The sequence below is a fragment of the Coturnix japonica genome, chromosome W (genome assembly GCF_054131305.1).
Source record: "Coturnix japonica strain WE chromosome W, WE-NBRP24, whole genome shotgun sequence".
Lineage (NCBI taxonomy): Eukaryota > Metazoa > Chordata > Aves > Galliformes > Phasianidae > Coturnix > Coturnix japonica.
In genome coordinates, this window is record NC_140701.1 from 20,069,143 (window position 1) to 20,096,451 (window position 27,309).

Sequence of the window (27,309 nt, forward strand, 5' to 3'; positions counted from 1 at the left end):
TTCTTTTCATTTTCTGGTAATTCGTTGTATGGTGGGGCCTCTTTAGCACGTGATACCTCTTCTGCTGGTGATGTTCCAAACCTTTTATCTTCAGGCCAGTCCATGATTACCTCTAGGATTCCTGGACGATTGAGGTTTCCCATTCGCGCTCGCTGTGTAATCAGCGTAATCCACTTGCTCCAGGTGACATCGGTAGCATGATGAGTGGAGGGAACCTGTCCTTTGAACATCCAGTTCAGCACTGGCAGTCGAGGTGCCAAAAGGAGCTGTGTTTCAGTCCCGACTACTTCGGAAGCAGCCCGAACCCCCTCATACGCGGCTAAGATCTCCTTCTCAGTTGGAGTGTAGCACTCTTCAGACCCCTTATATGATCGACTCCAGAATCCCAGGGGTCGGCCTCGGGTCTCTCCTGAGGCTCTTTGCCACAAACTCCAAGTGGGGCCTTTCTCTCCAGCAGCAGTATAGAGGATGTTCTTTACATCCTGTCCAGTCCGTACTGGCCCCAGAGCTACAGCTCGGGCTATCTCTTGTTTAATCTGTTCAAAAGCCTGCTGCTGCTCAGGGCCCCATGCAAAATCGTTCTTCTTCCGCGTCACCTGATAAAGGGGGCTTACAATGAGGCTGTAGTTTGGAATGTGCATCCTCCAAAAGCCCACTGCACCCAGGAAAGATTGTGTCTCTTTCTTGCTAGTTGGTGGAGACATGGCAGTGATTTTGTCGATCACATCTGTTGGGATGTGACGACGTCCATCCTGCCACTTTATACCTAAGAACTGAATTTCCTGGGCAGGTCCTTTTACTTTGCTTCGCTTAATAGCAAAGCCAGCTTGTAGAAGAATTTGGATGATCTGCTCTCCTTTTGTGAAAACCTCTTCTGCTGTATCACCCCACACAACAATGTCATCAATGTACTGCAGGTGTTCAGGAGCACCACCCTGTTCCAGTACAGTTTGGACCAACCCATGGCAAATGGTTGGGCTGTGTTTCCACCCCTGGGGCAAACGGTTCCAAGTATACTGAATGCCCCTCCAGGTGAAGGCAAACTGTGGCTTACATTCTGCAGCCAAAGGAATAGAGAAGAAGGCATTGGCAATGTCAATGGTGGCATACCATTTGGCTGCTTTTGACTCCAGCTCGTACTGGAGTTCCAACATGTCCGGCACAGCAGCGCTCAATGGGGGTGTGACCTCATTCAGGCCACGGTAGTCTACTGTCAGCCTCCATTCTCCACTGGCTTTACGCACTGGCCATATGGGACTGTTAAAAGGTGAGTGAGTTTTACTGATCACTCCCTGATTCTCCAACTGGCGAATCAAATCATGAATGGGGAGCAAGGAATCCCTGTTGGTGCGATACTGCCGTCTGTGCACTGTCTTTGTAGCAATCGGTACCTGCTGCTCTTTTACTCGTAGCAGCCCCACAACAGACGGGTCCTCTGACAGGCCAGGCAAAACAGACAGCTGCTTAATGTTGTCCATATCTACAGCAGCTATCCCAAAGGCCCATCGATACCCCTTAGGATCCTTGAAATGCCCCCTTCTGAGGTAATCAATACCCAGTATACATGGAGCCCCTGGGCCAGTCACAATAGGATGTTTTTGCCAGTCTTTGCCAGTGAGGCTTATTTCAGCCTCCAGCACAGTCAATTCTTGAGAGCCCCCAGTCACTCCAGAAATATGGATTGATTCTGTCCCTTCATGACTGGAGGGCATTAGGGTGCACTGTGCACCGGTATCCACCAGCGCCTTATATTCCTGTGGTTCTGATGTGCCAGGCCATCGAATCCACACAGTCCAATAAACTCTATTATCCCTTTCCCTCCCCTGACTGAGGGCAGGGCCCCTCTATTGGTTACCTGTGATGACTGGAGCAACTCCACTGGTGGTTGGTATGTCTAGTAGTTCTTTCACCCGTGCTCGTAGTGCAGAAGTGGGCTGATCATGCCACTTCCTCATGTCTTCTCCACGGTCACGTAGGTAGCGCCACATGGAAACACGCGGTGCAATCGTACTGTTGTTCTTTGCTCGAGCTGGGAAGCGTGTGCGTTTAACAGCTGAGACTTTTGATGATGCAGGTGAGGAGTAGGACTGGAATACTTTGATCAGATCCTTCATTAGACCTGGTGGCCCGTACGAGGATTGACCTTCATCAGTTGTTTCTGATACTATTACGGGATCATCATTACGATTAGTTGATGGAAACAATTTCTTGCACATTTCATCTACTCGGTTTTCTAGCCGTGAGATGGCAGAAACTGCAGCATGCAGTTGAGGGAGCTGCTGATCGGTGGTTTGAAGCATTATAATCAGCTCAACAACTCGGGGCCATCTGTCCACGAACCCTTTAGAACCTGTTACCAATGACTGTGCCATTCTCTCTGGTGCTGTACTTGTGATTTTCTGCCACATGTCAGGATCGGCCCTCACTCTCTCAGGGTCAAGTTCGCTTGGATCAGGGCTGTACAACATTTTCGCCATGGCCAATTCCCTCAGGCGCTGAATACCTTTTTGGACGGTATTCCAACTATCAAATTTAGGCTTCAAAGCATCCTTATAGGGGTACCTTTCTCTCACGGCTTCTAACAGCCGCAACCAGAGAGTGGCAGCTCCATCCGAACATCTGCTAATCCCTCTGTCGATACCTGCATCTTGGGCAATGTTTCCTAGTTGGCGAGCTTCATTACCATCTAGAGACAAGCTGTTGGCCCCATTGTCCCAGCAGCGAAGCAACCAAGCAAGGATACCTTCATCTTGACGCCGTGTGAACTCCTTTCTTGAGCCTTGGATTTCAGTCAGCTTCAGAGGTCGACAATAGGTGATTTCCTCCTCATCATCAGTCTCTTCTTCATGCCTCTTGGTTTTTGCCTTTGCTTTTTTCGGTACTGCTCCATGCCCGGCACCTGGGTCTTCTGCAGCCCCCCCCTGTGCTTCTCCTTCTTTTCGTTCTAGACGCGTGGACACCCGTTTCCATTTCTTGCCTTCCACAGGGGCAACTGATATTGCTACTGATGCCTCCTGTGACTGATCAGAATTAACTTGGGCTTGAATCTCAGATCGGAAACTCTCTCTCTCCAGAATAGTATGATACAAAGCACGGTATGCATAAGCCAAACCCCACATAAGGTTTACCTCCTTAGATCTCTGACCCAAATACTCACTTAATTTCTTAGGGTCCCTTAGGTGTTCAAGAGTGAAATCCCATGACACTGCGGGTCCCCATGCTTCTAAGACTTTTCCTAAACCTTTCCATATTCCCTGCCAGTCATCATTCTCTGGTTCTGGAGGAGACTTCCGCATAGAACGAATGCATAGGAACATATATGCATTCATTAATAGTGATAACATGGATGCAAGTATGAACCCTATCTCAGTTATTGAAAGGCGTGTGGAAATCTGAGAGTACAACCTAAATAAAAAGGGTTTTTTTAGCCTGTACAATGAATTAAACATGGTGGTGTTTGTAAAATTGCCTGTTCCATCTGGGATGCAAGTACTTGTAAGATTCGCAATTCCATCTGGGATGCAAGTGTTTGTAAGATTCACAATTCCATCTGGGATGTAGGTGCCAAAATTCTGACCATACCACATCTCATAAAAGTACCAGGCAGGTGTCTCCATCAGTATCCACCTTATTAGGCTATATACCTGCACAATTCCACAACACCAAATTATGGTGTTAATAGTTGACCAATACTTTAAGAAGATCATAATTGCTTTCAATCCCTTAAACAGAGCAACTGGGATGAAGAGTGGATTCATAGCTGGCAGGCTCTGTAAAAGTCAGAGCTAGCTAGCTTTGCTCTAAGGGAGAAAGAAATCCCTTTGTTTTCTACACAAAAGTTAGATAGCAGTGCTGAGAATGTACAGCAGCCCTTAATGTTGACAATTTGTCTGGTATTTCAAGGTCACGTTCTCAGTGAGCAGCTACGAAAAGATAACACTCCCCTAACGAAGCTCTTTAAGAGTAAAGAGAGAGTTGTTCTAAAAGCTAAAAAGCTCTATGCCCGCATTCTCCACCAAAAAATCTGTCACGGGTTACTTAGATTTACCTATGCCCGTGACAGGGGAAGCCACCCCGTGGGCCCCCCTCCCGGGGCCCGGAAAGGAGGGGGAAAAAGGGAGTGGGATAAAACAGCGACAATCTAAGGAGGAAAAAACTTATTTTACTAAATATGATACCGAAATACAAGATAACACAATATAATATAATTGAGGCTAACAAATTGAACGAAACAGAGAGAGAGAGTCCCCGAAAACCGAGAGGCCTACTGTGAACTTTAGGCGACACGGCTGGAACGCTTCCCACTCTCCGAGAAGTTCGAGAGAAGAAGGAGGGCACTCCAGCCTGGGAACGAGATTATACAGCGTCCTGGTCCCGTGACTTATCATTAACCCTGTTGTTCTCTGGGATATGTAGTCTTCTTCTGTGGACTGCACATTCAATAGAAGTATCCATACTTTACATGATGTTATGATGTGGAATACTGATACTGATAGCAAAATTACAAAACCATGACAATAGGAAACCCCATAAGTTATGGGTCACTTATGGGGCAATTTGTGTCCCCCAAACTCACTTATGGGGCGATTCTGACCCACTTGTGGGGCTGGAGGTCACTTATGGGACCATTTGGGACCCCAATCCATAAGAAATTGAGTCAATGGGGGGATTTGGGACCCCCAAACCCACTTATGGGGCAATTTGGGACCCACTTATGGGGGGATTTGGGACCCCAAAGACCCCAACCCTTAAGAAATGGGGTTTATCGGGGGATTTGTGCCCCACTTATGGGGCTGGAGGTCACTTATGGGGCAATTTTGACCCACTTATGGGTCTGGAGGTCACTTATGGGGCGATCTGTGCCCCCCAACTCACTTATGGGACCCATTAGGACCCCCAAGCCAACTTATGGGGCCATTTGGGACCCAGTTATGGGGCTGGATGTCACTTAGGGGGCCGTGCCCCCCAACTCACTTGTTGCTCTGATGTTTGAGGTGTTTCTTGTAGGTCTCGTCCTGGAACAAGCTTTCCGGGTTGTACTTGTGGCTCCAGTCGTTTCTATGGGGCTCGAAGCCGCCGTGGGGCTTCACCTTCTTCCCTTTGTGACCCCGAGAAATGGGGACAGAAAGGCCTGAATTGGGTTAAAGGAAAGAAAACTTATTATTATTGTTACTTATGGGGCTGGGGAGGCACTTATGGGGCTGGGGACATCTCCAAGTCTATAGTTATGGGGTTTTGGGTCACACTTATGGGTCTGTGTTCCCACTTATGGGGCTGGGGTCCCCATTGACCCCTTTGGGGTCACACTTATGGGTCCCACTTATGGGGTCTTAGGCCCCACTTATGGGTCTCTGGTCCCACTTATTGGTCCGGGCTCCCCCCACTTATGGGTCTGTGTTCCCACTTATGGGGCTGGGGTCCCCATTGACCCCTATGGGGTCCCACTTATGGGTCGCACTCACCTTGTTGCTTGCCGGCCTTCCCGTTGTCATTGGGATGAATGAGGTCCCATATAAATGGGGTTTGGGGTCACACTTATGGGTCTGTGTTCACACTTATGGGTCTGAGGACCCACTTATGGGGCTGGAGCTTCACTTATGGGTCACACTTATGGGTCTGGGGCCCCCATTGCCCCCTATGGGGTCACACTTACGGGGCTAGAATCATAGTTATGGGGTTTTGGGTCCCACTTATGGGTCTGGGGTCCCACTTATGGGTCTGTATCCTCACTTATGGGTCCCACTTATGGGTCTGTGTTCCCACTTATGGGGCTGGGGTCCCCATTGACCTCTATGGGGTCCCACTTATGGGTCCGGGTACTTACCTTGTGTCACGGTTTGAACTAAAAATCCACCTGAGTCTGTGACAGGGGCTGTGGGCCCCGGAGGGGCCCTAGGCCGAAAGGAAAAAGTTAATTAGGAAAAGAAAACAGCGGCAACGATCTAAGGAGGCACACTTATTTACTAAATACTATATCGAAATACAGGATAACACAATATAATACAATATAATTGAAAATTGAGCTAACGAGTCAAGCAAAATAGGAGAGAGAATGAGTCCCGTAACCGAGAGGCCTACTGTGAATCTAGGCGAATGGCAAAGGCTCCCACACACTCCCCTGAACGCCAGAACTCGAAAGACGTCAGTCTGTTCTGCGACCGAGTTAATATAGAGTCCAGGTCCCGTGACCTATCGTGTTGCTCTCTGGGAGATGTAGTCTTCTTCTGTAAGTTGCAGATTCAATAAAATTATTCATGCTTTATATGATGTTATGATGTGGAATACTGATAGCAAAATTACAAAATTGTTAAACCATGACACCTTGTTGCTTGCCGGCCTTCCCGTTGTCATTGGGATGAATGAGGTCCCATATAAATGGGGTTTGGGGTCGCACTTATGGGTCTGTGTTCCCACTTATGGGGTTTGGGGTCACACTTATGGGGCTGGAGACTCACTTATGGGGCTGGGGATGCAGTTATGGGTCACACTTATGGGTCTGTATTCCCACATATGGGTCTGAGGACCCACTTATGGGTCTGGAGCCTCACTTATGGGTCACACTTATGGGGCTAGGGTCCCCATTGGCCCCTATGGGGTCACACTTATGGGTCTCCAGCCTCTCTTACAGGGCTGGAGACCCACTTATGCGGCTGGGGACATCTCCAAGTCTATAGTTATGGGGTTTGGGGACCCACTTATGGGTCTGTGTTCCCACTTAGAGGGCTGGAGTCCCCATTGGCCCCTATGGGGTCCCACTTATGGGGTTTGGGGTTACACATATGGGGCTGGGGACACAGTTATAGGACTGGGGAGGCACTTATGGGGCTAGAATCATAAGGTTTTGGGTCTCACTTATGGAGCTGGGGTCATACTTATGGGTCTAGGGACCCACTTATGGGGCTGGAGCCTCACTTATGGGGCTTGGGGTCCCCATTGGCCCCTATGGGGTCACACTTATGGGGCTGGGGGCACCTCCAACGCTTTAGGGTCACACTTATGGGGCTGGAGACTCACTTATGGGGCTGGGGGTCCCCATTGGCCCCTATGGGGTCACACTTAAGGGTCTGTGTTCCCACTTATGGGTCTAGTGACCCACTTATGGGTCTGTGTTCCCACTTATGGGTGACACTTATGGGGTTTTGGGTTCACAGCTATGGGGCTGGAGCCTCACTTATGGGTCCCACTTATGGGGCTGTGTTCACACTTATGGGGCTTGGGGTCCCGATTGGCACCTATGGGGTCACACTTATGGGTCTGAGGACTCGCTTACGAGTCTGTGTTCCCACTTATGGGTCTGTGTTCCCACTTATGGGTCTGGAGCCTCACTTGTGGGTCACACTTATGGGGCTGGAGCCTCACTTACGGGTCTGGAGCCTCACTTATGGGGCTTGGGGTCCCCATTGGCACCTATGGGGTCACACTTATGCACACTTGTTGCCTGCCGGTCTTCCCGTTGTCATTGGGATGAATGAGGTCCCATATAAAGGCCTTGATGGACTTATCACCCCGATAATGGAGCAGGCAATAGAGCAGGATGGCCCTAGAGATGGTGACTTGCGAAATCAAACTCCATAACCACGAAGTAGTTATAAAGCAGGTATGTTTAATGAGTGATGCGCATACACCCTGGTGCAAGGGGGATAGCTCCACCTCACCTGCACAACGTCAGGAGAAAGTGTACAACAGATATAGGCTGAACTAATACATCATCAATAGTTTGCAGGAATTTGGATACATATTCATTACATTCCTGAGACCCCATTAGCATGCAGTCCCTCCCCCCTTGTGCATGCGTAGTGAGTTGTGGGGGTGGTCGTGGGATGAAGGCTCATCATCTTCCTCACCATAAACTTTCGACCCTGTGGGAGGGGCACCCCCCAAACTGGTTCCAGCTTGCTCTGTGGACATCTAATCCCCACACTGTTCTCGGGCTGTTCCACCCTGATCTTCATGGCCTTCATCCCCTTGTTTTCTCAAACTTAGCATCTGCAGTTCCCCCTCTCTCTGACCCCCTTAACATAAACTATCTATATGTAACAACACTCTGCCTTAGTGAGGCCCCCTTTCCCTTTCTGTAGCAAAGTGTTCCCTTTTCATCTACTATGGGGTCCTTTTTCACTATTCACTGACACTTCATGACGGATGGGCAAGAAGATGAGGAAAGGCTGCTGCCCTTTGTGAGAGTGCACTGAGCTCTGCCTGGGGATGGCAGAGGAGCAAGCTGAGAACTGATGGAAAAGGCACAAAGAGGAGAGCAGCAGATTCTGTTCCTCGCTTCCTGATAAGGAAGAACAAGAGGAGGAGAACAGGCAGGAATCTGAGTTACAGCTCAAATGGAATTATTTTCTTCAGACTGCCTGCTATGGTGCAGTGTTTTGGTTCTAGGAGAAAAACATTGATAACACTCTGATGTTTACAGATGCTGCTAAGCAGTGTTGTACGGAGCCAAGGCCATGGTCAGTGGAGGGCACATGGAGCTGGGAGGGAACAGACTGCGCACAGCTGACTGGAAGTGGCCTAAGGGACGTTCACTATCACCTGACAGCAAGCAGAAATTGTATTGAAAGGGCTGGGAGTTCATCTCACTCTCTTCACTGCCCAGGGCCCAGCTGAGCATCAGTCTGGTGGTGCTGAGCAAGTGTTTGTGCATCAGTTGATACATACAATTCCAAATCAACGGATATATAGTGATAACTATTACTCCTCTCCTTTTATCTCTCTTAGTAAATTGCTTTGTTACAACCCACAAGTTGTACTTTTTTTTCCCAGTTCTCTTCCCCATCCCACTGGGAATGGGGAAGTGCACAAAGAACTGTGTGCTGCTGAGCCACATGTTGGATTCAACAACCACAGTCATTTTGGTGCCAAATGTGAGGCTACAAGGGTTGAGATAACATTACATACACCCCTTATAAAGAGCTCTGCAGTCACTCCTGCTACAGGTCCTGTAGCTGTTCCAAGTATTGTGATAAGAAAATGAAACAAATGCCTCCCAGGTGAGGTGCACTGTGCCAGGAGCTAACGCCCTGTGGTCACTCCAATCCCTCCAATGAGCACAGTGGCTGCTAAAACTTTAATCCCAGGTCCTGCAGTGATTCCTGCTCTGGCAATGAGCTCTGCAGTTGATCCAACACCTGCAATAGGATAACAGCCTCTCCAGTCCCTACAGTGAACCTTGTGGCTGTTAAAACCCCTGCAACAGGTCCTTGACTTGCAAACAGATATGCATAGAAACTATTATCATCTATGTATGTTCCTCATGCTGTAGATAATAGGGTTCAGTGTTGGAGGAACCACTGAGTACAGAAGAGGCACTGTCAGATCCAGGAGTGGGGAGGAAATGGAGGGGGGCTTCAGGTAGGTAAAAAAGCCAGTGCTGAGAAACAGGGAGACCACGGCCAGGTGAGGGAGGAATGTGGAGAAGGCTTTGTGCCGTCCCTGCTCAGAGGGCATCCTCAGCACGGCAAGGAAGATCTGCACATATGACAGCACTATGAAAATGAAGCACCCAAAATCTAAACTGGCACTAAAATTGAGAAACACAACTTCCCTGAGATTTGATTCTGAGCAGGAGAGCATGAGGATCTGGGGGATTTCACAGAAAAACTGGTTCACAGCATTGCCTCAGCAGAGAGGCAGTGAAAATGTACTGGCAGTGTGCAGCAGGGAATTGAGAACCCCAGCGCCCCAGGCAGCTGCTGCCATGGTGGCACAAGCTCTGCTGTCCATCAAGGTCTCGTAGTGCAGGGGCTTGCAGATGGCAACGTAGCGGTCATAGGACATGATGGTGAGAAGGGAATACTCTGCTGAGATGAAGAAGAAAAAGAAAGAATAAGATCTGTGCAGCACATCCTGTGTAGGAGATGGCCCTGGTATCCCAGAAGGTGTTGGCCATGGCTTTGGGAAGAGTGGTGGAGATGCTGCCCAAGTCGAAGAGGGCCAGATTGAGGAGGAAGAAGTACATGGGGGTGTGCAGGCGGTGGTCACAGGCTACGACTGTGCTGATGAGGCTGTTGTCCAGGAGGGCAGCCAGGTAGATGCCCAGGAAAAGCCAGAAGTGCTGGAGCTGCAGCTGCTGCGTTTCTGCCAACGGCAGCAAGAGGAACTCGCTGATGTAGCTGCTGTTGGGCATCTGCTGTTCCTGGGCTTGGAATCCTGTTCAGAGTGAAGAAGGTAATGACCAGCCCTGACCATTCTCAGAGACACTCCTACTGTATTATGTAATGTTTTCATTCTCCTACAACAGTTTACATTTAGCACCATTACTTGCATTTAATTTCATTTTGTTCAGCATTCCTTAGGCAGAAGCAGCATTTGAATTTCTAACCATTCCTCTTAGTTTCTTACCTTTTCCCATCTCCCTGAATATTTTCATCTGTTTCCTGTCTCATATCTTTACCCCAACTGCTCTTAGCGCCCCAAAAGCAGCCTCTGTGCCATTCAACTTCAGTAAGAAAAACCTGCCTGTTTGCAGCAAAAGTGAATTATTCATACCTACAGAAAATGATGATAATTAAAATTGTTTCCATCCTTCAAAAAATTGGAGACTGGAAGCACATCACTTGTGACTGTTCACAAAACAAACAACTGACTGATGAAAAATTCTCAGAAGTGTGACTGCCACTTTCTGCCTTCAATTCGTTTTGCCTCAGAACAGGAAATGGGAATCCCCTGCCTTGGATCTCCTCTTCCAAGGTCCCTAGAAAACAGAGTTGTGCAATAAATCTGTGATCCCACTGCCCCAGGCAGCTGCTGTGGCAGCACAAGCCCTGCTGAAGGGCTCCTTCCCCCCTCACGTCTCCCCACAGCGCCCTGGGCAGCTCCCCGGGCAGCTCCCCGGGCAGGCTGAGTGCTGAGCCTGGCAGGCGGCAGAGTCCCATACCCAGCACACAGCCCCTAGAGCACAGCAGGGACCCTGCTCTTCAGGACAGCTCTGGGCACCCGCCTGCAGACCCAACTGCACAGCCTGCAGCCGTGCTGGGACATGCAGCCCTCAGGGCTGTGCTCTGACACTGTAGCACGGAAGCCCTCAGTTGGAGCAGAAGGTCTTTTTCCACAGTAAAGAAACATGCAGTGCCTGCAGCCGGATCTGCTATGGGGTTTCCCAGATTGTTAGCCCTCTATGAAAAGCAGCTCACGGTCTGCAGAGAGACTTAATGTGTCATGGTCTGTGAGCAAAGCTCCTACTGTGAGCTCACAGCCCACTCACACCACACACATCCTGTAAGCTCTCTCCAATTTCTCTCCTCTTCTTCTGTCACCTGCAGGCTGTGCTGTGCACAAGAGCTGCTTCTCAGCACAGCTGTCTCTCTACATCTCTGCCCACTTTTATGAGCTCCCTGTGTCCCAGGAGCCCAGACAAGCAAGCAGTAGATGATGGAGCTGCTGTTGGACATCTGTTGTTCCTGGTCTTGGAGTCCTGTTCAGAGTGCAGAAGATAATGACAAGTCCAGACCATTCTCAGAGACACTCCTTCTGCTATACTATAATATTTTTCTTTCCCTTAAGAAGATGTTCATTTAACTCCAGAACTTGTATTTATTTTCATGAATTTCACCATCCCTTAAGGAGTAGAAGATAAAGGAGATCTTACTTATTTCTCATTTCCTAATCACATCCCAGCATCCTGGATATATTCCACTTTACTGCAGCTGTTCTTTGAGACCCCAGACCCAGCATCTGTGCACTTCAGTTTCTCTTAGAGAAATCTGCCTGTTTACAGGAGGAATCAACTATTAATATCCGCAGAATCCAATAAGTTAAACTGATTGTTTCCTTTTATTAAGGAGAGGCTGAAAGCACAGCCTGTGTTTTCACCTTGCTCTCTGACTGTTCAGAGAACAAACGATGGATTGACGAAACATTTGCTCATTTCAGAGATGTGTTTAAATTAGACATACACTTTTAGATTTCTGCCCCCAATCCTTTTTGCCTTCGCTCAGAACAGGAAATGGAAAATCCCTGCCTTGGCTCTCCTCTTGCAAAGCACCCTTAAAAACATACTGTTGTGCAATGGAGCTGTGATCCTCTGCCTCAGGCAGCAGCTGTGGCAGCACAAGCCCTGCCGGGGGACTCCTTCCCCCCACACCACACGTCTCCGTCAGCACCCTGGGCTTTCATACTGCAGCACGGAAGCCCTCAGTTGGAGCAGAGGTATTGTTCCACAGTAAAGAAACATGCAGTGCCTGCATCCATATCTGCTATGGGGTGTCCCAGATTGTTAGACCTCTATGAAAAGCAGCTCACGGTCTGCAGAGAGACTTAATATGTCATGGTCTGTGAGCAAAGCTCCTGCAGTGATCTCACAGCACGCTCACACAGTACATATCTTGTAATCTCAATCCAATTTCTCTCCTCTCCTCCTGTCACCTGAAGGCTGTGCTGTGCACAAGAGCTGCTCCTCAGCACAGCTGTCTCTCTACATCTCTGCCCACTTTTATGAGCTCCCTGTGTCCCAGGAGCTCAGACAAGCAAGCAGCAGATGATGCCATTTTTATCCTTCCCACTCATCTCCCCTGACACGTCCCTGGGTCCTCATGGCCAACAGCTTCTGAAAAAAAACGGCATCATGACTGTGCTTTGAAATCCGCTCAATTAACCACCACATGTCCAGTGGTCAGTGACTGATTGGAGACATATAGCAAGTACTAATTGAGTTCGTTTGATGAAGCACAAAGGGCAACCAGACAAGGACGGGGAGGTTTGGACTTTCCCTGTGCAGGACAGTGATCCAGCTGAGGCAGTGCAGGAGTCTCATCCCTTGACAGAAATCCTGGTGCTGAAATGGGATTCCGCACCCTACACACCCACAGGAGCTGGGATTCCTCTGGTTCAGTTCAGAAGTGCAAAAGGAGTTGCCTGCATGTGAGCTCTTGCTCTGAGTCCTCAGTCCTTCACCTTGGAGGCAGTTGCTCACACACAGACACTGTGTAATGTCCAAGGTGCCTGGGCTGCTCCTGATGTGTGCCAGTGTTTGTAAACCGTGTGGGAAATCCCTGAGATAGACACCTCCTTCCTGGGCATCAGCTGAGGGCCAGAGAAGGGATAGCACCGGCTGTCTGGTGAGTTCACTCGCAGCTGCAAGAGCAGCACAGGGCCTTCAGGAGAGCCATGCCCTAGGAGTGTCCGTGTTGCTACGTCAACTCCAGGATCCACGATCGCTCTAATGTCTGTGTGCCACCTTCTGCACACTGATACCATAGATGAGCTGCGGGCCTGTGCTCCTGTTTGGACCATAGGGACACAGTTGAATGGCTTCCACAACTGCTCTGTAACGGAAGGGGAATACAGAGTCTTTACAATGGTTGGGCGAGGAGTCAAAGAAGGGTGCATGCCCTCTGTGAGAGTGCACTGAGCTCTGCCTGGGGATGGAAGAGCAGGTCAGAGCTAATGGAAATGGCAAACAGAGGATTCCCGCAGTGCCTGTTCCTGGCTTCTTGATCATGGAGAGCAAGTGGAAGGTGCCCTCTCCAGACAGATGGGAGCCTGATGTTGTCAGGCCATTGTCCCCTTTGGGAGCATTTTTCACTCCAGTATCTGCTGCAGGGACAGCACAGCAGGGCATGTGCCATGCAGCAGATCCGTGGAGAGCACAGATGGCAGCTTCTTGACCAAGCCATGGAGGAACCAAAGAGGAGAAGTTCTCTGCTGGATCTCATACTGTCCGCCAATGAAGGTCTGGTGGGAACAGTGAAGGTCAAAGGGGCATGAGGCCAATTACAAGATGCAAATGGATCTCTTTTTATTTAATTAATTATTTATTTGTTTATTTATTTATACTTAGGCCGTAAGCTGAAAAGATGTTCAAAAATGTCAATAAAATTGAGACAAAGAATTGAAAACAAAGATCAAAATCAATGAAAATGTGTTTACCCTTCTCAACATGAGAAATTCTCATGAGTCTTCTTCCATTTTAAGTTGTTAATACGAATCTTTCAGTTGATTTGATTTTTTTTATTGTTTTTTTATTGTTTATTTATTTTCTTTTTCTGAAACTATGATGTTTTTCCAGAATTGTGTTTGCTGGACACAGATGCCTTCAGGTTCAGGGACACAGACTGTGGTGCCAGTGCCAGTGCCCTGTGACTAAATCCTGGCGTCACCGCTGCTCTTCCCTGCTGCCTATTTGATGTCCCTCAACCTCCAGGTGTCTGCAGCTCTCCTAAATAAATGGCTGTGGTTAAGGGCATGTTTTCAGCAGGCCATTTAGACACACGCTCCTGCCACAGCCTGCCAGATTTCCCCATCCCTTGCTCTTTGTTCAGTCAGATACCTCCCAATTATCTGTCTGATTTCTGACTTTTAGAGGGATGACTCAAATTTGCTCCATCTCGCCAAAGTCTGATGGACTGTGTTGTCAACTCCTTAACTGTGATTCTATCTAGCCCTTCCTGTCTTTTTTTTTCTCTTTCTTTTTCTTTTTCTGTCGTTTTCTTCTCCATTTCCTTTTCCTTTTCCTTTTTCTCTTTGTCTTCCTTTTTTTTTCTCTTTCATCTTTCATCTTTCTCTTTTTCTTTCTCTTTCTCTTTCTCTTTCTTTCTCTCTTTTTAATTTTTCATACCTTAAAAAGCATGAATTATGAAAGATGTTCATTAATGTCAGTAAAAGTGAAAAAAAGAGCTGAAGACAAAGATAGAAATCAATAAGAATGTTTTAACCAGTCTCAATGTGTGAAATACTCACGAGTCTTGTTCAGTTTTAAGTTGATACCTCCCAAATCCCTGCCTGATCTATCCCAGGGAGATTACTGGAATTTGCTCCATTCCTCAAAAGTCTGTTGTTAGATCCTTCACCGTGATTCTATCTATCCCATCCTATCTGTTTCTAACTCATTTCTTGTGCAAATATTCCCTATGAAAGATAAACATCAATAGAAGCAGCTTGGACATGGCATGCAGTTGATCACTGTTTTACTGTTCATTCAATTGCATCACCTTTCCTTCTGTTTGTTGGCCATAAATAAAGAGAATTCTTTCTTTTTCTGTGTGCAGCTGGTTCTCTGTGGAAAGCCAGTAGGAGTTGGTGCAAAGATGGTTTAGCACTGTGCGGGTGACAACAGAGGAGAAGAGTGATGTGAGGAAAAGTGATGCAAGTACCATGGGGCCAATGTGAGTAGAAATGTGGTGGGGATGTTGAGGAGCTTTGTCAACACATTAACAGAACAGAAGTCATTGGGACATCCTGGATCACTATCAGTTGCTCAGTGCTGCTTTAATGACTTGTTTTAACCCAACTATAAATAAATAGACTATAAGTGTCTGCTAGATTCTTCCTCCTTAAGCTCTCTCTAGATATCTCTCCATTTTGCTGAACAAGTTCTGAAAACCTGGAGAACAGGAAGGCACAAGGAACAAGATGCTCGTTAGGTTATAATGGGCCCCAGGGCGCATTTGATGCCGAATCGATCAATCTCCAGTGCAGAGTGAAGTTTTCACAGAGTACTCAGCAAGACAAAGGCAGAAGTAACAATGAAGATTCTTGGAGTATTAATGGGCCCACTGAGGGCCATTAGCAAGCAAGCTTCCCAAAGCACTAGTTAGAGCCGATAATTGGAAGCCATGACTCCAGTCAGGCAAAGGCACTGGCATGGTGGCTCTGATGCTAAGAAAATCCTTCTTTGCCTTAAGAAGCAAACAGGACAAGCCCTGATTCCCAGACCCTTGGCAGGGAGATCCTGTCCCTCATGTTGGCTCTGGGCCCTTCCTGGGGCAGTGGGATGGAGGTCTGTATGATGTTAAATGAAAGACATGGGGACAGAAGATCCCAGGCTCTGCATGGGGTGCAAGGACGGTGTGAAGTTCATGTCCCATATGTGCCATGTGTTTCATCGCAGGTTGCAGGTTGTGAGAAGGGCCCCGTCTGAACAAGTAGTCAATCCCAATGTAACTGAACTTCAGATCTCTCAGTTCCAGTGCCCTCCTGTGCACACTCTGCCATAGTTTGATTTCCTTTCTATTCTGCATTGCCCAGAAATGCACCTAGTGCTAAAGGTGATGCTGGAGCAGCGCAGAGCAGAGGGTGACAATCCTTTCCCTTACCCAGATAGCAATAAATTGCTTGATGCACTTTAGGGGACCGTTGGCCTTCCTGGCTGTCTGGGCACACTGCTGACTCACATTCAATTTGATGCTGACCAGGACCCTCAATCCTTTTCAGTCAGACCACCCTCCAATTTCCCATATCCAGTCAGTGTTTATGTCCAGGGTAGCCCCTACCGAGATGCCCAATCAGGCACTTGTTCTTGTTATGCTTTATGCACTTGGTGCTTAGTACCAACTGGTACCCACTTCTCTGTCTAGTCCACATCTCTCTGCAAGTCCTCTCCACCCTCAGTGGAGGCAACAGCACATCCTCATCTGGTCTCATCAGCAAACTTGCTCAGAACATCTTCTAGTCCTGCATGCAAGTCATCCACAAAAACATGAAAGAGAAGTGGCCCTAAAATGGAGCCCTGGGGAACCCTGACAATGACCATCTACCTGCCTGATGAAACACAATGACTATAGTCTGTTTGGCCTGACATACTGGCCAACTCTTTACCCACCACATTCTGTTTCTTTCTAGCCGTATGCAGAACATTCTGCCCAGAAGGTTGCTGTGAGTAGTCTCAAAAACTCTAATGAATCCTCTGGGATAACATCAGCTGGCTACCCTTGGTCAGCTAAATGGATAATTGTGTCATAAAAAGATCAGAAGTTAAACAGGACCTTCCCCTCGGGAACTTGAGATGGCTGCAACCAATGACAGAATTGTCCTTCAGCTGTTTTTTTCACCATCATTTTCTCCAGAATTTTACCAGGCACTGGAGTGAGACTGACAGGTCCATAGTTGCCCGTGTCATCTTTCTTGCTCTTCCTTACCATAAGACTACATTTGCCAGCTTCCCATCAACTGGTATGACCCTAGGCTTATTTAGATGCAATTGAAATGAGAGCCCAGAGCATACTAAGGTGTCATCATTGCAAGAACGTAGATGAGCCATAGCTTTGCAGTGCCTTGAATTCTAGAGTATGCCACAGATGGAGCATAGAGAAAGACTGGCCTCATCTGTTGTTAAGCAGAATAACACTACATGATACATGGGGACTGTGTCTCTGCTCTGCTATACTCTGCTCACAGGGGAAAGGTGCAGGGGGTTGCTCTCATGTCAGTGCTCATATCTGAGGTGTGCGGTCAAAGAGGAGAGACCAGGCTCTTTTCAGCAGTGTCTGGAGACAAGACAAGGGGAAACTGGAGCATAGGAAGTTCTGCACGAATGTGTGCAAGAACATCTTTACAGTGAGGGTGACGGAGCCCTGGAACAGGCTGCCCAAGGGGTTGGGGAGTCCCTTTCTCCGGAGATATTCCAGACCCTCCTGGACGCCTACCTGTGTGCCTACCTGGTGTTCCGCAGGGGTCTGTGCTGAGGCCTGTCCTCCTCAGTATCTTTATTGATGACCTGGATAAGGGCATTGAGTGCATCCTGTGTAAGTTTGTAAATTACACCAAATTGGCTGGGAGTGTGGATCTCCCTGAAGTTAGCAAGGCCCTACTGAGGGATCTAGACAGGCTGGAGAGCTAGGCTGAAGCCAATGGGATGAGGTTAACCATGACCAAATGCCACGTCCTGAACTTTGGGACCTGGAATGGACTGCCCAGGGGGGTGGTGGATTCACCGACCCTGGAGGCGTTCAAGGAATGATTGGATGTTGTGTTGAGGGACATGGTTTAGTGGGAGCTATTGGTGATAGGTGAACAGCTGGACTGGATGCACCATTACTTGCATTTAATTTCATATCGTTCAGCATTCCTTAAGCAAAAGCAGCACATGGAACTTTAACCTTCCTCTTCTTTTCTTATCACACACACAGAATCACAGAATCACAGAATTACGCGGGTTGGAAGGGACCTCAAGGATCATGTAGTTCCAACCCCCCTGCCTAGCAGGGCCACCAAACATACACATCCACTAGATCAGGTTGCCCAGGGCCCTGTCCAACCTGGTCTTGAACACCTCCAAGGATGGGGCATCCACAACCTCACTGGGCAGCCTGTTCCAGGACCTAACCACCCTTCTAGTAAAGAACTTTCCCCTAACATCCAACCTAAATCTTCCCTCTTTTAACTTAAAACCATTTCCCCTAGTCCTGCTATTATCAGCCCTTTCGAAGAGTTTACTCCCCTCCTGGGAGTAAGTTCCCTTCAGGTATTGAAAGGCTGCAATGAGGTCACCCCGCAACCTTCTCTTCTCCAGGCTCAACAAACCCAACTCCCTCAGCCTGTCCTCATAGGGGAGGTGCTGCAGCCCCCTGATCATCATTGTGGCCCTCCTCTGGACCCTTTCCAAAATCTCCATATCTTTTTTGTACTGAGGGCTCCACACCTGGACACAGTACTCCAGATGGGGCCTCACAAGAGCAGAGTAGAGAGGGACGATCACCTCCCTATCCCTGCTGACCACCCCTCTCCTGATGGAGCCCAGGATCCCATTTGCTTTCCGGGCTGCCAGAGCGCACTGCTGGCTCATGTTAAGTTTCTCATCTATCAGGACCCCTAGGTCTTTTTCAGCCGAGCTGCTCTCAAGGACAACTCCTCCCAGCCTGTACAGGTGCCTGGGGTTCTTCCGGCCCAAGTGCAAAACCTTGCACTTTGCCGTGTTGAACCTCATTAGGTTCACCCGAGCCCAGCTTTCCAGCCTGTCAAGGTCCCTCTGAATGGCATCTGTTCCCTCCACCGTATCGACTGCACCACTCAGCTTGGTGTCATCAGCAAACTTGCTGAGGGTGCACTCCATTCCCTCATCGATGTCATTAATAAAGATGTTAAAGAGCACCGGTCCCAAGACAGACCCTTGAGGGACGCTGCTCGTTACCGGCCTCCACCTGGACATAGAGCCATTGACCACCACCCTCTGTCTGCAGCCTTTCAACCAATTGCTTATCCATCTAGTTGTCCACCCATCAAATCCACCTCCCTCCAATTTGGAGATGAGGATGTGATGGGGGACCATGTCAAAGGCCTTGCTCAGGTCCAGGTAAATGACATCGGTCGCCTTCCCTTCATCCACCAACGCCGTCACTCCATCATAGAAGGCCACAAGATTAGTTAAGCATGACCTTCCCCTGGTGAAGCCATGCTGGCTGTCTCGGATCACATGCTCGTTCTTTATGCGATCAAGCATGTTGTCCAGGAGGATCTGTTCCATAATCTTCCCAGGCACAGAGGTGAGACTCACCGGCCTGTAGTTACCCGGGTCGTCCCTGCTCCCCTTCTTGTAAATGGGAGTGGCGTGACCCTTCCTCCAATCATCCGGGACCTCACCTGACAGCCACGACTTCTCAAATATGATGGAGAGCGGCTCAGCAACCACCTCAGCCAGCTCCTTCAGGACCCTGGGATGCACGCCATCTGGCCCCATAGACTTATACTCATTCAGTCTAAGGAGGCACTCTCGGACTTGCTCTACCCTTACAGTGGGGAGGGATTTACCTCCTTGGACCCCACATGGAGGTATGGGGGTGCAAGACTTAGGGACGTGAAAAAGACAAGAATCCTGGCCACCAGTGAAGACCGAGGTGAAGAACTCATTCAGCACCTCAGCTTTCTCTTCATCTGTTGAAGCCATTTCTCCTTTTAAATTTACCAGAGTAGGCATGCCCATTTTGGCCTGTCTCTTCTGGCCAATGTACCTGTAGAAGGTTTTCTTGTTGTTTTTCACATCCCTCGCCAAGTTCAGTTCTGCCTGCGCCTTGGCTTTCCTGATCCCACATCTGCAAGTTCGGACGGCATCCCTGTATTCTTCCCGGGTGACACAGCCTTGTTTCCAGAGCTTGTACACCCCTTTCTTCACCCTCAGTTCTCTTAGCAGGTCCTTGCTGAGCCATGCCGGTTTTCTACCTCTCCTGCCCACTTTCTTAATCAGGGGAATGGAGACCTCTTGTGCTGCCAGGAGGGCATCCTTGAACAGTAGCCAGCTCTCCTCAACGTCCTTATCTTTGAGGGCAGCGCGCCAGGGGATCTTGGCCAGCATTCCATTGAGAAGCTTGAAGTCAGCTCTTCTAAAGTTCAGCATCCTGGTCCTGCTCTTTGCCAGGCCCACATCGCTTGAGATCACAAACTCAACCAGGGCATGGTCACTGGAGCCCAGGCAGCCTCCAACCTTGACGCCTTTGATGATCTCCTCAGCGTTGGTGAGCAGCAGGTCCAGAAACGCTTCACCTCTGGTCGGTCTGTCCAATACCTGAACCAGAAAGCTATCATCAATGGATTCCAAGAGCCTTCTGGAGCTCTTGCAGCTCGCCGTGTGGTTTTCCCAACAGATGTCAGGATGGTTGAAGTCCCCCACCAGGACAAGAGCCCGTGAGCCAGACGCCTCACGCATGTGGAGCAAGAAAGCCTCATCAGCAGCCTCCCCTTGATCAGGTGGCCTGTAGTATACCCCTAATACCAGCTGACCTTTATTAGTCCCATCTCTAATCCTAACCCACAGGCTCTCAACCTGTTCTTGACTGTTTCTCATGGGGAGCTCCTCACAGTTTATCCAATCTCTGACATAAAGGGCGACTCCCCCACCCTTCCTACCTCGCCTATCTCTCCTAAAGAGCCTATAGCCATCGATGGTAGTATCCCAATTGTGGGAGTCATCCCACCATGTTTCTGTGATAGCAACAATGTCATAATTTTCAGAGTGCATCACAGTTTCCAGTTCCTCCTGCTTGTTACTCAGGCTCCGTGCATTAGTATAAAGGCACTTCAGCCGGGCTGTCCGTCTCACCACCTTCATAAGCGATCCAGGATCCACTAGAACAGCGGCATCCCCAGCATCCCCCTGCCCTACTCCCTCCTTTTGCACTCTGCAATCTTTGCCCACAGAGTTTGGTACAATCCCTCGAATGACGCGTTCAACCCCAGTAGCCCTTATTTTGCCCCCTTCCCCCTTCGTTCCTAGTTTAAAGACCTATCAATGAGTCCCGCTAATTCTTCAGCTAATACCCTCTTACCCCTCAGGGACAGGCTGCTTGCATCAGCAGCCATCATTCCAGGTGCAGTGTAGATTGCCCCATGGTCAAAATAGCCGAAATTCTTGTGTCTGCACCAGCTCTTAAGCCATCTGTTTAAGAGATGGGTTTTTTGGATCCTCCCTGTATCTTTTCCTGACACCACGGGCATAGAAGAAAAGATCACCTGCACCCCAGCTCCTTCAAGTATTCGCCCCATTCCCCTGAAGTCTTTCTTGATGGACCTCAGGCTTTGCTTGCCAACTTCCTCACTGCCAGCCTGAATTATTAAAAGTGGGTAGTAGTCTGAAGGATGAATCAATCTAGAAATTTTCTTTGAAATGTCCCTGACCCGTGCCCCAGGAAGGCAGCACACTTCTCTGCGGGTAGGGTCAGGCCGGCATATAGGGCCTTCTGTTCCTTGCAGAAGGGAATCACCTACAACAATCACCCTTCTGTTTTTACGTGTAGAAGCAGTCTTGAGGCTTCGGGGTGACCGCTTCACCTGTGGCAACCTCATGGGTGCACCTGTTTCCACACTCTCACTTGTCCCCCCCTCAAGTTCCAGGGCCTCAAACCGGTTTCGCAGAGGCACCTGGGGAGCCGGGGATGGTCGTGATGGAGGATGCCCCTTCCGTCGAGCAGGTACCCGTTTCCACTCCTCCTCCCTTCTCAAGTTACTGCTGGGGGGAAGAGTGGACAGGGGGCCGGCTGCAGTGTTGCCAGCTGGCTGGTTACCCTTTACCACCTGTTTGTGAGGTTGCAGGGGCTGACATGCTCCATTAGGAGCCTCGACTGTGTGCTGAGAACTTGAGGCTGAGAGGGACTGACACCACCAGTCAATCTCCCTCTCACACTCTTTTATAGTCCTCAGCCTCTCCACTTCCTCCTTCAGGTCAACCACGAGGCTGAGCAAGTAGTTCACCTGGTCGCAGTGAACACAATCACTGCCTCCGTCACCCAGCCCTGCAAGGGCCAGGCTCTGGCACTCAGTACAGCCAGAGACCTGCACACCAGCATCTTGGGTTGGGGGCTCAGTCTGAGTTTCCTCAGACATTTTGGCAGCAGCCTTCCTATAAGGCATGTGCAGGACGTCAGTCTGGGTCTCTGCAGTCTTCTTGGTTGCTGCCTCCCGTTTCTGTGAGATCGGGACCCTTGTCTTGGCCTCCTCAGTGTTTCTGGCAGCAGCCTTTCGCCGGGGAGCACCCATGTCGGAGCAGAATACTTACCAGAGCTGAAACAGGAAGTCAAGAGGTGCACGAGCCCCGCCTCTTCCTGACCGTTTCTGGTGGGCAGCGACTAGTCGCTGCCCTCCTTGTGCCCGTTTAAATCTCCCTCCGTAGGCAGGGAACGACCACACGCTGCGTCAGCGGCTGCGTCAGCTGCTCCCTGAGAGCTGCCGGGCTTCTCCTCTACCCGGGGGTTCCCTGCTTGAAGGAACCGCCCGAGATCCCCCTTGACCACGCGGTCAGCCGCTGCTGATCGGTCCGGGACGGCTCCGAGTCAGGCGACTTCGGCGATCAGAAAGGATTCTGCCGAGCAATGTGCCCGTTTAAATCTCCCTCCGTAGGCAGGGAACGCCCACACGCTGCGTCAGCGGCTGCGTCAGCTGCTCCCTGAGAGCTGCCGGGCTTCTCCTCTACCCGGGGGTTCCCTGCTTGAAGGAACCGCCCGAGATCCCCCTTGACCACGCGGTCAGCCGCTGCTGATCGGTCCGCGACGGCTCCGAGTCAGGCGACTTCGGCGATCAGAAAGCGACTTCGGCGATCAGAAAGCCGACTTCGGCGATCAGAAAGCTCCCGCCTCCCTGGATATTTTCATGTGTTTCCCATGTTCCCATATTTTCAAAGGGAAGAAGGTGAAGCCCCACGGCGGCTTCGAGCCCCATAGAAACGACTGGAGCCTCAAGTACAACCTGGATAGCTTTTTCCAGGACAAGACCTACAAGAAACATGTCAAACATCAGAGCAACAAGTGAGTTGGGGGGCACGGCCCCATAAGTGACAGCCAGCCCCATAAGTGACAAACTGCCCCATAAGTGGGTCCCAAATCACCCCATAAACCCCATTTCTTATGTGTTGGGGTCCCAAATTGCCCCATAAGTGGGTCCCAAATTGCCCCATAAGTGAGTCAGAATCGCCTCATAAGTGACAAATTGCCCCATAAGTGGGTTCAAAATTGCCCCATAAGTGAGTCAGAATCGCCTCATAAGTGACAAATTGCCCCATAAGTGGGTTCAAAATTGCCCCATAAATGAGTTGGGGGGCACCCAGCCCCATAAGTGACCTCCAGCCCCATAAGTGGGTCAAAATCACCCCATAAGTGGGTCCCAAATCCCCCAAAAACCCCATTTCTTAAGGTTTGGGGACTTTGGGATTCCAAATCACCCCATAAGTGGGTTTGGGGGACACAGATTGCCCCATAAGTGATTTCTGAGGGTCCCAAATCGCCCCATAAGTAAGTTTGGGGTGCACACAGCGCCCCATATGTGACCTCCAACCCCATAAGTGGGTCCCAAATCGCCCCATAAGTGGGAGAGAATCGCCCCGTAAGTGACAAATTGCCCCATAAGTGGATCCCAAATTGCCCCGTAAGTGACCCATAACTTATGGAGTTTCCTATGGGGTCCCTTTCTTTATGACCCCCAACTTATGGGGCCCAACTTATGGGGTTTCCTATGGGGTCCCTTCCTTTCTAACCCATAATTTATGGGGCCCAACTTATGGGGTTACTTATGGGGCCCAACTTATGGGGTTTCCTATGGGGTCCCTTCATTTCTGACTCATAACTTATGGGGCCCAACTTATGGGGATACTTATGGGGCCCAACTTATGGGGTTTCCTATGGGGTCCCTTCATTTCTGACCCATAACTTATGGGGCCCAACTTATGGGGTTTCCTATGGGGTCTCTCATTTCTGACCCCCAACGTATGGGGTTTCCTATGGGGTCCCTTAATTTCTGACCCATAAATTATGGGGCACAACTTACGGGGTTTCTTATGGAACAGATCCTCCTGGACAACATGCTTGATCACATAAAGAACGAGCACGTGATCCGAGACAGCCAGCATGGCTTCACCAGGGGAAGGTCATGCTTAACTAATCTTGTGGCCTTCTATGATGGAGTGACAGTGTTGGTGGACGAAGGGAAGGTGACCGATGTCATTTACCTGGACCTGAGCAAGGCCTTTGACATGGTCCCCCATCACATCCTCATCTCCAAATTGGAGGGAAGTGGATTTGATGGGTGGACAACTAGATGGATAAGCAATTGGTTGAAAGGCCGCAGACAGAGGGTGGTGGTCAATGGCTCTATGTCCAGGTGGAGGCCGGTAACGAGCAGCGTCCCTCAAGGGTCTGTCTTGGGACCGGTGCTCTTTAACATCTTTATTAATGACATCGATGAGGGAATGGAGTGCACCCTCAGCAAGTTTGCTGATGACACCAAGCTGAGTGGTGCAGTCGATACGGTGGAGGGAACGGATGCCATTCAGAGGGACCTCGACAGGCTGGAAAGCTGGGCTCGGGTGAACCTAATGAGGTTCAACACGGCAAAGTGCAAGGTTTTGCACTTGGGCCGGAAGAACCCCAGGCACCTGTACAGCCTGGGAGGAGTTGTCCTTGAGAGCAGCTCGGCAGAAAAAGACCTAGGGGTCCTGATAGATGAGAAACTTAACATGAGCCAGCAGTGCGCTCTGGCAGCCCGGAAAGCAAATGGGATCCTGGGCTCCATCAGGAGAGGGGTGGTCAGCAGGGATAGGGAGGTGATCGTCCCTCTCTACTCGGCTCTTGTGAGGCCCCATCTGGAGTACTGTGTCCAGGTGTGGAGCCCTCAGTACAAAAAAGATATGGAGATTTTGGAAAGGGTCCAGAGGAGGGCCACAAAGATGATCAGGGGGCTGGAGCACCTCCCCTATGAGGACAGGCTGAGGGAGTTGGGTTTGTTCAGCCTGGAGAAGAGAAGGTTGCGGGGTGACCTCATTGCAGCCTTTCAATACCTGAAGGGAACATATTCCCAGGAGGGGAGTAAACTCTTCGAAAGGGCTGATAATAGCAGGACTAGGGGAAATGGTTTTAAGTTAAAAGAGGGAAGATTTAGGTTGGACATTAGGGGGAAGTTCTTTACTAAGAGAGTGGTTAGGTCCTGGAACAGGCTGCCCAGGGAGGTTGTGGATGCCCCGTCCTTGGAGGTGTTCAAGACCAGGTTGGACAGGGCCCTGGGCAACCTGATCTAGTAAAGGTGTATGTTTGGTGGCCCTGCTAGGCAGGGGGGTTGGAACTACATGATCCTTGAGGTCCCTTCCAACCCAGGTCATTCTGTGATTCTGTGATTCTGGGTCCCCTCATTTCTGACCCATAACTTATGGGGCCCAACTTATGGGGTTATATATGGGGCCCAACTTATGGGGTTTCCTATAGGGTCCCTTCATTTCTTTCCCCAACTTATGGGATTACTTATGGGGCCCAACTTATGGGGTTCCCTATGGGGTCCCTTCATTTCTGACCAATAAATTATGGGGCCCAACTTATGGGGTTTCCTATGGGGTCCCTCATTTCTGACCCATAACTTATGGGGCCCAACTTATGGGGTTTCCTATGGGATCCCTTAATTTTTGACCCATAAATTATGGGGCCCAACTTATGGGGTTTCCTATGGGGTCCCCTCATTTCTTACCCATAACATATGGGGCCGAACATATGGGGCCCAACTTATGGGGTTTCCTATGGGGTCCCTCATTTCTGACCCATAACTTATGGGGCCCAACTTATGGGGTTTCCTATGTGGTCCCTCATTTCTGACCCACAACTTATGGGGTTTCCTATGAGGCCCCATCCATTCCTGCCCTGCAACTTATGGGTCCCATAGGGTTCTGCTCCGGGTCCGCATGCTGTATTACCTGAGGCTGGAGGTGATCGGGGACCAGGCCGACAAGGTGCTGGCTGGAGCCATGGCCAGGTGAGTTCTCCTGCCCCACAACTTTTTTGCCCCACAGCAAAAGTCTGCCCAACAGCCTTTTTATTGCCGAAGTCGCCTGACTCGGAGCCGTCCCAGACCGATCAGCAGCGACTGAGCGCGTGGTTCAAGGGGGATTTCGGGCGTTTCATTCAAGCAGGGAACCCCCGGCCAGAGGAGAAGCCTGGCAGCTCTCAGGGGAGCAGCTGACGCAGCCGCTGACGAAGCGTGTGGGCGTTCCCCGGCAATGGCAAGAGATTTAAACGGGCACAAGGAGACGGGCAGGAGGAGTCAGGTTTTTGTACTGCGTGACTTCCTGTTTCAGTGCTGGTGAGTCTTCTGCTTTGACATGGTTGCTCCCCGGTGGAAGGTGCTGCCAGAAATACTGAGGAGGCCCAGACAACGGTCCCAATCTCTCAGAAATGGGTGGCAGCAAACAAGAAGACTGCAGAGACCCAGACTGAGGTCCTGCACATCCTGATAGGAAGGCTGCTGCCAAAATGTCTGAGGAGAGTGAGAATGAGCCCCCAACCCGAGATGCTAGTTTGCAGGTCTCTGACTGTACTGAGTGCCTGAGCCTGGCCCTTGCAGTGCTCGGTGAGGGAGGCAGTGATTGTGTTCGCTGCGACCGGGTGAACTACTTGCTTAGCCTCGTAGTTGACCTGAAGGAGGAAGTGGAGAAGCTGAGGACTATAAAAGAGTGTGAGAGGGAGATTGACTGGTGTTGTCAGTCCCTCTCAGCCTCAGGTTCTCAGCACACAGATGAGGCTACTAATGGAGCGTGTCAGCCCCTGCCACCTTACAAACAAGTGGCAAAGGGGAACCAGCCAGCTGACAGCACTGCAGCGAGCCCCCTGTCCTCTCTTCCCCCTAGCAACAATTTGAGAAAGGAGGAGGAGTGGAAACAGGTACCTGCTCGGCGGAGGGGTCATCCCCCATCCCAACCATCCCCAGCTCCACAGGTGCCTCTGCGTAACAGATTTGAGGCCCTGGAACTTGAGGGGGGGACTAGTGAGAGAGTGGAGACAGGTTCACTCATGAGGTTGCCTCAGGCGAAGCGATCACCCCCAAGCTTCAAGACTGCTTCTACCAATAAGGACAGAAGGGTGATTGTCGTAGGTGACTCCCTTCTGCAAGGAACAGAAGGCCCTATATGCCAGCCCGACCCTACCCACAGAGAGGTGTGCTGCCTTCCTGGGGCACGGGTCAGGGACATTTCAAAGATAATTCCTGGGTTGATTCAGCCTTCAGATTACTACCCACTTTTAATAATTCAGGCTGGCGGCGAGCAAGTTGGCAAGGAAAGCCTGAGGTTTATCAAGAAAGACTTCAGGAGAATGGGGCGAATACTTGAAGGAGCTGGGGTGCAGGTGGTCTTTT

General features: G+C 49.9%; 1 protein-coding gene across 1 annotated transcript in view; it reads left to right on the forward strand.

Annotated features, from left to right (window-relative positions):
• Positions 1–26,192, forward strand: part of LOC146754578 (1-phosphatidylinositol 4,5-bisphosphate phosphodiesterase gamma-1-like) — a 36,432-nt gene extending 10,240 nt beyond the window's left edge. Inside the window, exons 2-4 of the mRNA XM_085527802.1 lie at positions 22,826–22,949; positions 25,843–25,932; positions 26,090–26,192. Coding sequence (XP_085383928.1) covers positions 22,826–22,949; positions 25,843–25,932; positions 26,090–26,192 — 317 coding nt within the window. The remainder of the gene's footprint in view (positions 1–22,825; positions 22,950–25,842; positions 25,933–26,089) is intronic.
• Positions 26,193–27,309: the final 1,117 nt, after the last annotated feature.